General features: G+C 45.9%; 1 protein-coding gene across 3 annotated transcripts in view; it reads left to right on the top strand.

Annotated features, from left to right (window-relative positions):
• Nucleotides 1-7,387: 7,387 nt before the first annotated feature.
• FGD5 (FYVE, RhoGEF and PH domain containing 5) overlaps nucleotides 7,388-16,560 on the top strand; it is a 152,110-nt gene continuing 142,937 nt past the window's right edge. For 2 of the 3 annotated variants that reach the window (XM_084633330.1, XM_084633329.1), the window contains exon 1: nucleotides 7,388-7,594. In XM_084633330.1, the coding sequence (XP_084489456.1) occupies nucleotides 7,582-7,594 (13 nt within the window). In that variant the 5' untranslated portion in view covers nucleotides 7,388-7,581. The remainder of the gene's footprint in view (nucleotides 7,595-16,560) is intronic. The other variant, XM_084633331.1, reaches the window with a different exon arrangement.

Raw genomic sequence — 16,560 nt, 5'->3', positions numbered from 1 at the left:
TGGGATACCTCCAGCATCTTCTGGGCACCAGGCAAGGATGCCTGTTGTCTCCATCACTTTTTGATTTGGCTCTAGAGCCCCGGCAATAGCTATCCAGACATCTGAGGCATTCAACTTGGTTCCATGGAGCACGAACTGATGTTGTGTGCAGACACCCTTTTGTGCATATGTCATAAATATAAAGGGAAGGGTAAACCCCTTTGAAATCCCTCCTGGCCAGGGGAAAGCTCCTCTCACCTGTAAAGGGTTAAGAAGCTAAAGGTAACCTCGCTGGCACCTGACCAAAATGACCAATGAGGAGACAAGATACTTTCAAAAGCTGGGAGGAGGGAGAGAAACAAAGGGTCTGTGTCTGTCTGTAGTCGTCTTGGCCGGGGATAGACCAGGAATGGAGTCTTAGAACTTTTAGTAAGTAATCTAGCTAGGTATGTGTTCGATTATGATTTCTTTAAATGGCTGAGAAAAGAATTGTGCTGAATAGAATAACTATTTCTGTCTGTGTATCTTTTTTGTAACTTAAGGTTTTGCCTAGAGGGGTTCTCTATGTTTTTGAATCTAATTACCCTGTAAGATATCTACCATCCTGATTTTACAGGGGGGATTTCTTTATTTCTATTTACTTCTATTTTTTATTAAAAGTCTTCTTGTAAAACACTGAATGCTTTTTCATTGTTCTCAGATCCAAGGGTTTGGGTCTGTGGTCACCTATGCAGATTGGTGAGGCTTTTTATCCAACATTTCCCAGGAAAGGGGGGGTGCAAGTGTTGGGAGGATTGTTCATTGTTCTTAAGATCCAAGGGTCTGGATCTGTAGTCACCTAAGCAAATTGGTGAGGCTTTTTACCAAACCTTGTCCAGGAAGTGGGGTGCAAGGTTTTGGGAAGTATTTTGGGGGGAAGGACGCGTCCAAACAGCTCTTCCCCAGTAACCAGTATTAGTTTGGTGGTGGTAGCGGCCAGTCCAAGGATAACGGGTGTAATATTTGTACCTTGGGGAAGTTTTGACCTAAGCTGGTAAAGACAAGCTTAGGAGGTTTTTCATGCAGGTCCCCACATCTGTACCCTAGAGTTCAGAGTGGGGGAGGAACCTTGACAGCATACGCAAACCAGAAGCCACTATTCCAACCCTCCTATTGCTCATTCAAAAATTCAGAACAATATCTGGTTACAAAATACATTAGAAAAAATTGACAGGTTTCAGAGTAGCAGCCGTGTTAGTCTGTATTCGCAAAAAGAAAAGGAGTACTTGTGGCACCTTAGAGACTAACCAATTTATTTGAGCATGAGCTTTCGTTGGAAATCTCCCATTGTCATGTAGTGGGGCTTCTTCTTAATGTGATTTCCATAGGCAAACTGATGCAAATAAGTCCCTAGGTATATAAGTATCAAGAAACATTAATAAACTAGTGAAGATAAACTCAGATCCTATATTCTCTCAAATAACTAGCGATACAAATAGGTGGCAGTATATGTGTGTGTGTATATCTCTCTCTCTCTCTCTCCCTCTGTCTTAATTTAGAAAATGTAACATTATAAGAGCCTTTCTGTGCGGCCCTGGTCAATGTCCACGCCTAGCACTTAAAAAACACACCAGCTCCCTGTAGTCAAGGGACTTACAAAATTACTATTATGGTTTTATCATGTCACAAATGTCAAATTGGTTCCAGCATGCTAACGCTCTTATTCCCACATGGGTGGGAATTGAACGGGTATTAATGCGTCCAATCCCCCTGTGGGTCTGCTTGGTTCCTATTTTTCTCCATCAGACAAAAAGAAGGTGCCTACAGTGGTGGCTGCGCAAAGGGTCTGGGTACCAGTTTCATTCTCACCACCATGAAAAAGCACCTAACTGGAGTAACGCAGCCTTGTAAATTTGGAAACAGCCTGATTTGGAAGAACTGACTGAGCAACAGCCTCATATGGCTTTCCCAGTTAGTCAGGGATAAGGGCTTTGTTTCTTTTCTCACGCTGACGCAGTGATTCTCAACCCATTTACCACTGTGGGCCGCATATGTGTTATGTGGGCCGCATGCACACAATATATACACTACCTGTATGGCCCTGAGGATGTCATATGGGCTGCAACGGTGTGCTGATTGGGCCCCTGAACGTGGCCCGCGGGCCGTGGGTTGAGAACCGCTGCACTAAAGCAATGACATGACCTTCCACCCTCAGTGGAGAGGCAGTACTTACAACTAAAACACTTGCTAACGTTATCAATTTGGTCCAGATGCCCTAGGATTGCCAGAGGGAAATTTGGAAATGCTTCATAAACTCCCCGGGCCCGTGTCCACTATGTATACTTCTCTAAGGAAGAGGACCTCCATTTGTCTGGAGTTCTTTGTGAAAATGTGGGAAGGGGAGTTATCCCAGCCCTTAAAAGAACTCCAGTGGCAGAGCATATTGTGGAATGTTAAAAACACGTCTGCCGATCTCAAGTTATACCTCATCCAGCAAAAGATTCTACTGAAAATGCAGTGGACGCTACAGAGGTTGTGCGAGACAGAGGCCCCGTCCTCTGGTGTTTGTTGGCGCTGCAGTAAAGAAAAAGGAACCCTGATGTATGTGCTGTGGGGCTGTCCAACAGTCAGACAGCTGTGGAAAGAGGTGGACACAGGGCTGAAAGTTGTGCGTGGCTTCAGCCATGGCAATACATGGAGAGGGGGGAATGTGGGGTCAGGTGCCGCTCCAGGTTGCTGCTCGGCCTGCCAGTGCAGTCTGGGGAGAGAGGCTCTGTCCTTCTTCTGCTGGACCTGCTCCCCAACACCCTCAGCCCATCCCTGTCAGCCGGGCATGGGCAGGGAGCCGAAGGAGTGGAATTAGTCACTTCTCCCTCCGGCTGCTCTGGGTTGATGCTGGGGAGGTGGCAGTGGCAGGGGCCACTGCCTGGGCCCAGCTGCTGGGGATGGGGATCGTGCGAGCAGGAGGCCACTCTCCCCTCTGGCACATTTCTAGCTCACTCATTCCTTGTCCCCAGCAGCCGAGACCTGGCATGGAGCAGGCCACTGCTACCACCTCCCCAGCCAGGCTGTCTCAGGCAGATGCTATGCTGCACAGAGCAATGACCTGGAGCAGCGGCCTTCAGCTGTGTGAGAAGTGGCTTCATTCCACTCCCCACCCAGGCCTGGCTGCCAGGGAGAGTGGCTGAGCATGCCGGGGCTGAGGCACAGAGGGAGAAGGACAGAGCCCTCCCTGCGCCCCAGCAGGTAACATTGGTTGGGGAGAGTGTAGCAGCCCCAGCCTGGGCACAGGGCAGGGGATCGCTGGGCCGAGGAGACATGTGGAGCAGTCATGTGTCCTCCCCTTTAGATTGTGCCCCACAAATATAGGGAGGCACAAGTCATCTATGGTCAGCAATCAAACCTCAGCTGAAAATTATACCCTGGTTTATGTACCTACTACACCGGGTTTACCCCACCACAAAGACTTTGGTGCTTGAGGGCCCCAATGATGCCCCAATGATTTTACAAAAATAGACGAGTACGCTTATGCCCAGAATAGAGCAGCAGTATTCCGACCTGTCTGCATTCTCAGCAAAAGAAAGAACAGCTTATCAATGTAGAGAGCAATTATGTAATTCAGAGAAATTTGGACCCTGTTCCTTGATACATTTGAATAAAGAATGCAGGGATAGCTCAAATAAAGCCAAACTTCCCATTCCATCTGATCTCTCCGCTTTTCCCTCTTCCCACCTTTCTAGTCCCGAACTTCCTATTGGTGCTTATTTGTGTATGTCTTTTATTGCTGTTGTTGTTACCCTCACCCCAACATATTGTGGCTGTGCAAAATTGCCTGATTTTGTACTATCCGGTCTTACAGCTTTGACAAGTTGTAAAGTTGTGTAATTGCATAACTTTCTTGGATATCCTGAGAAGTGTGTGGTATCTCGTAACATAGACAAGCTGTAAGTCATTTATCTTTTTGTATGTCATTATTTGTTTATGAAAAGTAATAAATTAATCACCTCCTCCCCCACCCGCCCTCCAAAAGAAATCTGTAGTCACTTTTAACCTGGACAGGATCCTTTCAGATTCTAAAAAACAGGGCTTTGTGGCTGGAGGACATGTTTGGTGGCCCTCTTGAACCAACTGCAGAGTTAAAACAGATTGAAGAGACTCATATGTATGTGAGAAATATCCAATCTGGCTCCACAAACAGAGGAGAGGGGAAAAGCTCAATCACGCTGTCCATGAAAAGACTGTTGAGATTTGGGACACAGATCTGTGAATTTTCCTGGCTTCTTTTTACCCTGTAGAAAACTGCAAATCATTATGTGTGAAGAGAACTTTGGACAAGCTGTGTTGGAGAAGCTTCTATGAGACCTGGTGATCTCACATTTGTGACACTAATCATTCTATTAACTTTGCAATACTGTTCAAATAAAATATCTGTCAAATATTTTCTTTCTAGCTCTAGTTAGGAAACCCTTTGCTGCTCAGAATTAGTTATGCACAGTATAACCACACCCAAGCTTGCTTCAGTGGACATCTCCTATAAAAACAGGATAAGAAAAACTCCATTAGTGTGTTACAATATGTAGAAACTGCCTGTTTCCCTTTGAACAAGTTCCCTTTGCTTGAATACTGGAAAAATAATAATGAGCACAGCTCCTAAATTTACTAAAAATATGCCAAACAAATGAAATCTGATAAGCAAGCTAATGACATGAATTCATCTTGATTTGGACTAAATCTGCTGCAAAACATTTGGTTGACATTGCTCAATATTAAGAAACTTTTTTTTAAAGAGCTGATCAGGAACCAGTTATTTTTCCCATGAAACATTTTGAGAAGAACACTTTCTTATTTGTTTTCAGCAAAAATTTTCAGTCACTGAAAACCTAAAGAAATTTGGTGCTCGTTTTCCATTTTTTCCAACAAAAAAACCACTTTTTCACAAAAGTTGAGCTTTTTAATTATATTTGTTATTGAATCAAAAAGTCATTTTCCTTCAAAAATGTGTTTTAGTTGACATTTCTCAAATCATTTCTGCTTTGAATACCTAATAACTGCAGTCTCTGGCTGTCCATCACGTCCCTGACCTTAATTTCCATGCCCAGTTTCTTGTTATGTAGGTTCATATTTAGAATTTTTCTGACATTTTTAGTTTCTTGCAAAAATGCCAAACCTTCTGTTCTGTAACCCACCTGAGTGCTACTTGAAAAGCAAGTATTAAATTTGCTCTTTTTCAGATTCCATATTATGCCCTAGATGATCAGGCACTTTGGATTCACACAAACTGGTGGTTCCGGAAACATTTCTTAGATTGATTTGATTTGACTAAGTGGATTAGGGCCTGATCTGGTCAGATGCCATAGTGATGAATGCAATGCAGGAACAGATTAGCCACAGTGGCTGAGAAGCAGCCAACACAAATCTAGTCCTCTTTTGCTCCTCAGATTAGTGAATTTGCTTCCGTTACCTGTACCTCTTTAGAATGAAATCTATTTAATATCAGTCACAAGGAAACAACAGTGAAGAAGGCTTTTGAACGTCTTTGGTCGCTCTCTTTTCAGCTGTGTCTTATAAATTGGCAGATAATGACGATGTTTGTTATTAGATGCTTTATAATAAAATCAACATGAAACAATGCTCCATGAAATAAAGCTTACCTTTATTAATGCTACTTGTCTTTTAACATAAACCACCAAACACAAATAATCCTTTCGGTGCATAAAATATTTATGTCACTTGTAAGCTATCCTGGGGCCAGGTATTCGGGAGCTTCTCACTTTCTAATCTTACATCTGAATATTCTGCTGCTCAGTAAAATCAAGTTAGACCCAGCCGTCTTGGGGACCAAACAGATTGCTCTGTGATGCACGAGTGCAGAGACCCGTAGGTGTGAACGGGGCTGTAGACTATAGCAAACATCTGCACACCAAACCCCTTGGCTCATGGAGTTGCAGCCTATAATGATCCTACCTTTACAAGGGGAACAAGAGCCCAGCGTTTCCTCTCTTATTCCGCCCCCTCCTCCTCCCCCCCCCCCATAAATTCATAATAGTGAGTTTGCCAAATTAGGGGATGGAGTGGAGGGGGGGAGATCTCTCACCTTTGGAGAATGGACATTTTCTAGCCTCCCGGATTTATTTTTGAAATTCCTGAGCACAGTGGGGAACCACACCAAGGTCTTGAAGCTTTGGACTGAAGCTAAGAGCACACAAGAACAGCGGGCCTGAGCTGACAGCACTGACTCGCACGAGTAATCCTTACTCTCCCGAGTAAAGACGGCAGGATCAGGGCTCTATTTCGCACAGTCTACTGCAAGCCGCACAACCATTGAGCGGGGGGGGGAGACGGGTTCCTTTTCTGGGTCAGCCCCGGCGTGTTTCGAGCCAGAAGGTAGACACACCTTTGGTGGGAAGGGAGGAAGGAAGAAGAAGGAGAATTTCTGTCTCCCCAGTTATTTCTGCGCAGAAAAGGCTGATCACAGAGACCAAGGCAGGGCTAGCTAAAAAGAGGGGGAGAACAGAAGGAGACAAGGCAAACCTTTCCTTTAACTTGCTTTCTCCCTCCTCCCCGCCGTGTCGGGGCAGGGGCTGCTTTTGTGCAAGGAGAGGCACTCCTCTCTAGTCTTCACGCCCTTTCACTTGCCCGTTGTCCACACACTCTACCTGTGGCTACCGATCGTTTCATACAGACACTCCAGTGCCTTTGGTCCCCTCTGCAGGGACTTGCCGGGCGGGAAGCGGGCGGAGAGAGCTAACCCCGGCCACGCCGGGCAGAAAGGCTCTGCTCTCGGCTCCGGGGGACTGGTGCGAGCTGCCCTGCCTGCCCGCGGGGGGAAGGCACATCCCGGGCTCGTCTGTGAAACAATCAGTGCTTTGCAACGCTCGTTCAATCCTCTGCGGCTGCAGGATCTGGGGACGAAACGGTCCCGAGTGTCTCCTGAGAGCCGGTTTCCCTGGACTTTCAGCTCCACGCACAAACTTCCACATTCATCATTTCTTTTTCCAAACGCTACCAGGGGAGGAGAAGCCTCTCTCCCCATTCCCCTCCCCCCACTGCTTGTGCAAGCCCCATTCACACTCCTTGAGCTTATGCAAGATCCTGAAGTGTGTGTGTGGGGGGGGGGGGACATAAAGGGGGTGAGGGAGAGAACAGCTGCTGTCCCTTTAAATCTGTTTGTTTGGCATCCGTGCCCCCCTCCCTTGTTTCACTGCAGCTTTCAATCCCTGAGCGAGCCAAAGGGCTTCCTCTGCAGGAAAGGAAGGGAAATGCCAGTGAGGAGGAGGCGGTGGCGAGCCCTGGCCAGTGCGCTGCGATCAGGGAGGGCCCCTACAAGCTCCCTGCAACCAGTCTGCCTTGCCAGGCTAAGCATGGGGCAGGACGAGGGCTGCCAGCGGCAGTGATCGCCCCTCCTGAGCCGACACCCTCCCCACGCAACCCCCCCCCCTCTCCCCAGCCAAAGAGGCTCCGGCCACTGCTGACTACTTATCCCCTCCCTTCTCAGCCCCGTGGGCTGGCCACACCGACCCCCCGCTCCAACTTCGTCCCTGGCTGCCGGGGGTTAAGGAGGTGCGACCGACCCAGGCGCGCAGGACCATGATCTGAGGGCGTGAGACCTGAAAGTTGGGGGAGATGAGCAACGCAGGTGAGTGCCGGCTCCTGGGGGCCTGATTTGGGAAGCGGGTGGGGAAAGTCTGGGGCGGCGAAGGGCTCGCTCCCGGGGAGAGCGGCGGAAACTGACCCACGGGTGCACTGGTGCTGTAGCCTGGCGGAGGCTCCTGGAGACATCAGCGATCTCCTCTCTCTCGCCAACACAAGTTGCTCGGATAAGAGATTATTACCTGGCCCGCCTTGTCTCTCTGAAGTTGAGTGCCCCTCTTGTGTAACCGGGCTGTGCGCAGCCTGGTCCTGAGCAACTAAAGGGGAGAGCGGCGCCTTCCCCCTCTCACCTCTCTCTCTTTCCTTTTCTTTTGCCCTTCACCCCCATTTCTTTCTTGGGTTCGTTTATTCTCTGCCAAATCCGAAGCCAGGGAAAGGGGCTGGTGGCGGGGAGAGGCACGCCTTGGCTTCCACTCCGGAATAATGGCACGGTCCTGATCTGGTCAAGATGCGGTTTATAAAGGGTGCCTAGGTCCAGTGAAACCTGCAACACAGTGCTTGGGGCTTCAGGGGCCAGAGGTGGCGAACCAGTTTGTACAGTGGGGGTGCTGAGAACCATTGAATCCTGTAAACCCTGGGTACCAGGGAAAGCACTTCAAGCCAGCGGAGGCGGCACCCCCCCCCCCCCAGACTTCTAGCACCTATGTCAGGGACTAGAAAAGTGAGTGGTTTGGAGGTAGGTTTTATTAATCACTAGAAGGGAACTGCCGGACACAGGGAGAGAGAGAGCGAGCTAAAGGCGCTGTATGTTGGGGGGGTGGATGGGTGATGTGAGAAACTCTTAGGCCGGCTGGCAAGTTGACACATGGATGCTGGAGCCCTAAGGGGTGTTTTAGCTCCTGGCTGATTTGGTGGCAACTTGGAGATGCCCAACTTTTCACCCCCTCCCTGCCCCGTTTGCTCCTCGGCGCGAAGCCGGGCTGGGAGAGGCGAGGAGCGGGGCTTTACTGCGGAGTTTGTTACCCCGATCCTGTCTGTCTGCGGTTTATTTTGCGGTTGACTTTGTGAACAGATTTGCGGTTTGGGGTAACGGGGGGGGGGCGGTGCCTTTCTCTTCTCCCTCGGCGGCGAAGTGCTGGCTGCCGGGGCGTGGGGAGGCTGGGCATATGTGAAACAAACGAGACAGTTTTAACCTGCAAAATCACAGCGTCATTTGCCACACGCATCGATTTCCCACCTAGAACGCACCCGGTGCGAGCAAAGGACGCTCCCGAACTCTGCGCCTCAGAGCGGGCAGATTTTTAGACCCACTAGAGAGTCATTTATTGTCCCACGCGAGTTTTCACCGCCTGTCTCTGGCCTTTTCTCCCCTCCATTCTCCTGCCCTGAGTTCCCAAATGCCAGGTCCTAAAGAGACCCTTGCCGGTAGAGGGCACAAGCATTATTACACGGGTTGAACCCGGCGGAATCTCTTTGCCCAGCGTTGGGGGACAGATTTCAAAATTGCTCCTCTCCCCTTGAGAACGAAGAGGTCGGATTTTGAGAAGTTCTCGGGACCTAGCAGCTCCCATTCAGAATAACAGGAGCTACCGGGTGCTGCTTAGAGGTGGCGAAAAGGGGAGTGTTTACTGTGAACATTTTGGAAAGACAACTTTTTTTAAAAGGGCAGAAATTTCCCCCCTTTTTTGGCCACACTTTTTTTGTTATTGAGTTTTCCCCTCTATTGGTCTTCCTTTTCCCCCCTACTGGGGGGGGGAGGATACTAACCTCCAAATGTTTAAAAATAAAAAATGTTTTGTTTTTCATTGAACGATAGGAATGTTTTGGCCAAAATGAAAATGTCTTAGGGACCCTTTTGTTTCTTGGGGGGGGGGGCCGCGGAAGAGGGGGAGTTGATGAAAAATTGCAATCAGCTCTAATGGTGAGCTCTCTGGAAAATACAATGCCACAGCCGGTGGCTTGGTGGAGTAGAAATAGGTCCCCTGCCCCAACCCCCCAACTCTTCCATTTAGTTTCATTCCCCCAGACGATGAAGACTATTCAGTGCCCTGCTTGAGATGACGCATCATGGAGCCCAGAGGTTTTCCTGCCATAGTCACACTCACTTTCAGACCCACGTGTGTTGGGAACTGTGAATCAGTGTTTACCAAACTAAAGGCTCTCTCGACAGGTGGGTGGGGTGGGGTTGTATCCTCTTTGCCCACTCAAAAAGTAACATTTTAATTATTTTTTCCTAACCCTCCCTGGCCAGCTTGGACTCCTTTCTGCTTTGTGCCAAAGAAACTTATTCCAAGTGTAGCCATCTGGTAGAGAGTGGCTTTTTGGCGTTGGTTTAAAAACTTCATCTTGACATAATTTAATACACAGGGACTCCAGCCTGATCCCAGTCTCAGAACAATGTGTACTGTCAGCACTATCAGGCTTGTTTCTTTATAAGACCATAAGTTTTATTTGCAATAATTGTTATTTGATCCACAGCAACATAAAGAATGTATCCATCAGTGTGAAGCACAACTCTCCATTGAATTCAGAGGAGAGTTTTGCTTATTAATTGATGCAATATATTGTCCATGTGCTCCATTATTTATATGACAGTAGCAATTCGTGGACCCATCCAAGATCAGAGTGCCATGGTGCTAGGCACTGTACTATGCATATTAGGGCATTGTAAATTCTTTGGAGGCATAGACTATCTTCATAGACAAGGGAGAAAGGAAATATGATTATCCCCATAGATGAGAAGTTAAGGCAGACCAAGATTAAGTGACTTGTTCAAGGTCACAAAGGAAGTCCATGGAGGAGCCAAAAATTGGAACCAGCTCGCCTCAGATCCAATCCAATCCTTAACCACAAGACCATCCTTCCTCTAATTATTCAATTGCTTGAAATTGTGGCACACAAAAGGAAAATTGCAATTAACACTGCCAGTTGTTAAAAAATGTAAACCACCTGGTATCATTTTAAAAATGGTTATCGAATATAATAAACATGAAACTACTTTAAGAAATCTGCAGGAAGCTACCATCATACCTGCTCTTTAAACTGAAGCCATATCCTACTGCCATAGACTTTCATGAAACACTCCTATTGATTTCAATGGGACCTCAGCATGTGAAATGATAGGAGGGTATAAGCTCTCTATTTTTGCAGACAGGGCTTCCTGTTGGGAAGTAACTGTAAAATTGTAGCATTCGTTGAGGCACCAGAGCCATTTCACAGTTATTGGGATATTAAACTAATGGCATATATTAAGTTTTGATCATTTGGATGTTGTATGTATATTTTTTTCTAGATATCCAGTCTAAGCCCACAATCCTGCAAATATCCTCAGGTGCATAACTTTTCAACCCATTGAAGCAATGAGACCACTCACATGAGTAAAGTTCCATACATGTTTAAGGATCAGAGCTTTTGGTATTAGAATTAATCATTTCCCTTTAAAAGCAGGCTTTCCACTCAGTTTGGTACACATGGAATTTAGGTTGTATCTTTCCCCAGTAATGCTTCTCTGTAGGATGGTATATGATTGTATTATAGTTATGAATGGTGGCCATGAAGTTCTATAGTAAGAGAAAGTTGGAACCTACTGATGTGATATCCCAAAGTCATAAACCATTGATCCTATCTCAGAATGACAGAGTCCAATAATTGTATTAGAATGCATTTTATCTTTGCAGAGTGGTATCTGCTCTGAAACCCTGGGTGCTAACATTCCAATTAAAATCATTTAAAAAGACAAAATGCATAAGAGAATTATGGCCTTTTTCTGAAAATTCAGTTCTGCCACTTAAATGGGTATTCAGGAGACCTTATTTCAAAACCAGTCAGGTAGGGCCTGATCTAAGCCCATGGAAGTCTGCTGAATTCCGACAGACCCTTAAAGCACAGACGCTAATAAGTGTGAGTAAAAATTCTGAATGACTTAGGATTCTCAGTCCCACTGAAAATTTTACCTCTAGGCTCCTAAATCATTTAGGTTCTTTTGAAAACCCCATCCTATGTCACTTTCACTTATTTCAAATGGTTTGAAACACACAGTGCGGGAACCATATATCATAAATATAAAACAACAAAAGATCTGCAGTCAGCGGTGTGAAATTAATGACATCTTGGAGTTATTTACTGTACATCCTGGAGTCCTGGTGATGACAACTCCAGTGGTTTATAACACAAGTGGAGTCCCCTCAATAGAATTACACTTTCCTTGTAAATCACTCTAGCTCATCTAATTTCATCTCGGTAACATATCAGAGCAGGTTCCATAGCATATGCTACGTATTTATCTAAAGTCTGAATGATGGTAAAATGGCTTATCTACGAAGGACTATTAAACACTGGTTTATTGGCTGGTTAGGGTAGCCTGCAGAAGGATAATTGCCATTTTGGACCTAGCGCTTCAGAGTGGAGATGAAATAAATGAGGTTTAGGACTCTGCTCTCCGATTACTTTATACACCACATAGCACACAGCATTACTGGGGGGTTGACAATAGGCTGACCAGCTGAGAAGCTAACTCTGATTTTAGAACGTTAATAGTTTGCTGTCCCCCCCACCCCCTGCATATTCAGGATGACCTTTGTGTGTGTTATTTCAATAGCAGGTTCAGTCTGGGCTCCACCATTCTCACTGCCAAACAAAGTCTTCTTAAGCTGTGTGCACGCCATGCTCATAATTCAGATACCCGCCAGTTAGCTAACTGGACAGAGATACAGGAACAGAACATTTCTATGGAAGCATTATTCTGAGTGAGAGCATCACTTTACCATACGCACATGGGGCCAAATTCATTCCTGGTTTTGCTCCATTAAAAGCAAATGGAGGTAAGCCAGGGATGTTGTTAGCCCCTTAATACAATCCATTATTGGTAGAAACCTTTTCTTCAGTTGTGATCACAGCTGTATAACTGAGGAGCTTGATCAATCCACCAGTAAACACAGGTATGAGGAGCAAATTACAGCTGTGCAGTTGAGCATTTTGGCTGGTTTTGGTAACTCCAGAGGGAAGGAGCAGACCAGAGAAAGAACGTGCCCAGTGATTAGGACACCCCTATTAGTTCTATGGCCAGCTGGAGAGTAGGAAAAGACACATCCATTCTGCCTTTCATGCTAATGGATAGTACTCTGAGGTTTCCAAGCTAGGCTTTGGGACCTGTCTGTAGTCCGACGTTTTATTCAGGTCCAGAATGTTATGATGTGACAGATTCAAAGCATGGCCCAGTTTTCATTGCTCCACCATAGCGTAGAGAAAATAAAGGAATGAGTCCATGTCATTACTTCTTTCACCCTGCATTTGGGGAGTGATTGACTATGCTCAGATTTCCACTGTGTGAAGCTAGCAAAGAATGCTTTGACTATGTCAGCCCTCTCTTTGCATCCTTCTACTGGCTCCGCCTTCTCCAACACATCAAACAGGAGTTATTTGTTTTCATTTTCAAGGCCCTCCATTGCCTATCCCACCCTACCCATCATCTCTCATTCACTATTAAGATGTTAGGTCCCTCCTCTGTTAGGCCGCTGGTGTCAGGCTCCGTTGCCCACTTGTTAAATTTTCAAACAAACACCTTTGTGCTTTTTCCCATGCTTGGCCCTCACACTTGGGCCCTGCAAACATCCTCAAAGCTACCTCACTATCCTTCAAATCCCTGCTTCAGACTCTCCTCTTCCACGATGCCTACACAAACCGTGACAACAGTTAGACCACTAGTCAACTCATACCATCGCCTATCAAACTGAATATTGTATCATTGTTTCCTTGTACTCCCCCATCTGTCTGTGTCTCTTGTCTTAGATTTAGATTGTAAGCTCTCTGGGCCACAGACTGCCTTTTTGTTCTGTGTTTGTACGCACCTAGGACAAATGGGATCCTGGTCCATGCTTGGGGCGTCCTACGTACAATGGTCATACAAATAAATAAATAATAATCGTGCTGAGAGATAAGAGAATATTTCAGCAACGTGAACATGCAGAGAGTCTGAATTGCCTAGAAGGCTGGTCCTCACACTGTTTCTTCATTTCCTTCCCTGAATCCTCTGTATTCCTTACAGCAGTTACAGTGTTTGGCTACAAGAGATGAAAATGAGTTTGCTTTGGATGATTCTGGCCCCTCCATTCAGTTTATATTTGTGCTACTTATTCCCTGTCCCTCTGGGAAGGGATTTGTTCATGTGGAAGCTGCCCAGGTCACAAGCCTGATTTAATTCTTTGAAAAGATTACAGGTTTGGTTTGTAAAGGTAACTGAGTAGATATAACATACTTAGACTTCTGTAAGGCATTTGACTCAGTACCACCTGACATTCTGATTTAAAAATTAGCACTCTACAATATCGCTAAAGCACGCATTGAATGGATTAGGAACTGGCTCACTGATGGATCTCAAAGTAGTCGTCCATGGGAAATCATCACTGAATGGGGATGCGTCTAGTAGGGTTCTGCGAGGATCAGTATTGTGCCTGACGCTATTTGACATTTTCATCCGGCAGAAAATATAAAATCATTGCTGGTCAAATTTATGGATGACACAAAGATTGGCGGAGTGGTAAATAATGATGCGATCAGGGCAGTCATACAGAGAGCTCTGAACCACTTGGTAAGCCAGGCCCATTCAAACAAAATGAGTTTTAATACAGCCAAGTGCAAAGCTATACATCTAGTAGCGATGAATGCTTGCTGTACCGACATAATTGGGGACTGTGTCTTGGAAAGCAATGACTCTGAAAAGGATTTAAGTTTAATAGTGGACAAGCAGCTCAACATGAGCTCCCAAGTTCACTGCTGTGGGGAAGAGGGCTAATGAAATCCTTGGTTGTATAAACAGGGGAGTAATGAATAGGAGCATGGGGGTGATTTTGCCTCTGTATATGGCAGGGATTGGCAACTTTTCAGAAGTGGTGTGCCGAGTCTTCATTTATTCACTCTAATTTAAGGTTTCGTGGGCCAGTAATACATGTTAACGTTTTTAGAAGGTCTCTTTCTATATATATATAACTAAACAATTGTTGTATGTAAAGTAAATAAGGTTTTTAAAGCTTAATTTAAAATTAAATTAAAATGCAGAGCCCCCTGGACCGGTGGCCAGGACCTGGGCAGTGTGAGTACCACTGAAAATCCACTCGCGTGCCGCCTTTGGCACGCATGCCATAGGTTGCCTACCCCGGTATATGGCATTGGTGAGACTGATCCTGGAATACAGTTCTGGTGTCCTCATTTTTAAAAAGCTGTTGAAAAATTAGAGAGTGCAGAAAAGATCCACAAAAATGATTCAAGGACTGGAGAAAATGCCTTATAATTGACAGCTACCTGATTACAGTGTATAAGCATCTTCCTGGGGAGAAACTACCTGGTACTAAAGAGCTATTTAATCTAGTGGGAAAAGGTGTAACAAGAACCAATAGCTGGAAGCTGAAGCCAGACAAATTAAAGTTGGACATCGGGCACCCATTTTTAATAGTGAGAGTGATTAACCACTGGAACAGAACACAAAGGGGCATGGTGGATTCTCCATCTCTTGTTCAGATCAAGACTGGATGCCTCTCTGGAAAGTATGCTTTCGTCAAACACACGTTATTGGGCTCAATACAGGAATAAGTGGATAAAATTTCGTGGCCTGTGATAAACAGGAGGTCAGACTAGATGTTCTAATGCTCCCTTCTGGCCTTAAACTTTGTGAATCAATGAACTATGCAGTTTGGACTGTCTTCCTCTGTGCTAACTATCTCTCCAGTTGTAGGTTGTCTGAATATTTGCTCATGATTGAGTTTATGCCAAAGAAACATCCAACACAAAAGGAGGAGCCACTAAACAGGCTACACAGAGGTGCTGGAATTTCTGTGGTACACAAAAAGCCTTTTGGAACTCTAAACGACTCCTGAACGGAATCCTAGCTACCAACAACCTGGACTGTTGCTAACAACATCTTGAAGACTCATAGAATCATAGAATATCAGGGTTGGAAGGGACCCCTGAAGGTCATCTAGTCCAACCCCCTGCTCAAAGCAGGACCAATTCCCAGTTAAATCATCCCAGCCAGGGCTTTGTCAAGCCTGACCTTAAAAACCTCTAAGGAAGGAGATTCTACCACCTCCCTAGGTAACGCATTCCAGTGTTTCACCACCCTCCTAGTGAAAAAGTTTTTCCTAATATCCAATCTAAACCTCCCCCACTGCAACTTGAGACCATTACTCCTCGTTCTGTCATCTGCTACCATTGAGAACAGTCTAGAGCTATCCTCTTTGGAACCCCCTTTCAGGTAGTTGAAAGCAGCTATCAAATCCCCCCTCATTCTTCTCTTCTGCAGGCTAAACAATCCCAGCTCCCTCAGCCTCTCCTCATAACTCATGTGTTCTAGACCCCTAATCATTTTTGTTGCCCTTCGCTGGACTCTCTCCAATTTATCCACATCCTTCTTGTAGTATGGGGCCCAAAACTGGACACAGTACTCCAGATGAGGCCTCACCAATGTCGAATTGAGGGGAACGATCACGTCCCTCGATCTGCTCGCTATGCCCCTACTTATACATCCCAAAATGCCATTGGCCTTCTTGGCAACAAGGGCACACTGCTGACTCATATCCAGCTTCTCGTCCACTGTCACCCCTAGGTCCTTTTCCGCAGAACTGCTGCCTAGCCATTCGGTCCCTAGTCTGTAGCGGTGCATGGGGTTCTTCCGTCCTAAGTGCAGGACCCTGCACTTATCCTTATTGAACCATCAGATTTCTTTTGGCCCAATCCTCCAATTTGTCTAGGTCCTTCTGTATCCTATCCCTCCCCTCCAGCGTATCTACCTCTCCTCCCAGTTTAGTATCATCCGCAAATTTGCTGAGAGTGCAATCCACACCATCCTCCAGATCATTTATGAAGATATTGAACAAAACCGGCCCCAGGACCGGCCTCATGGATGCTTCACCCTTGTAGCCAAAGCAGCACTACAGACCACAGCTCAGAACATTGACTAGAACATATTTACAAACATGCCTGCTTTGCTTGAAATATCAGCATTCAACTAGATGTTCAAAC

The sequence above is a fragment of the Lepidochelys olivacea genome (assembly GCF_965140295.1).
Source record: "Lepidochelys olivacea isolate rLepOli2 genome assembly, chromosome: 7".
Taxonomy (NCBI): Eukaryota; Metazoa; Chordata; order Testudines; family Cheloniidae; genus Lepidochelys; species Lepidochelys olivacea.
Note: the sequence above shows the minus strand (reverse complement) of the source record. Positions and strands in the feature narration are given on the sequence as shown.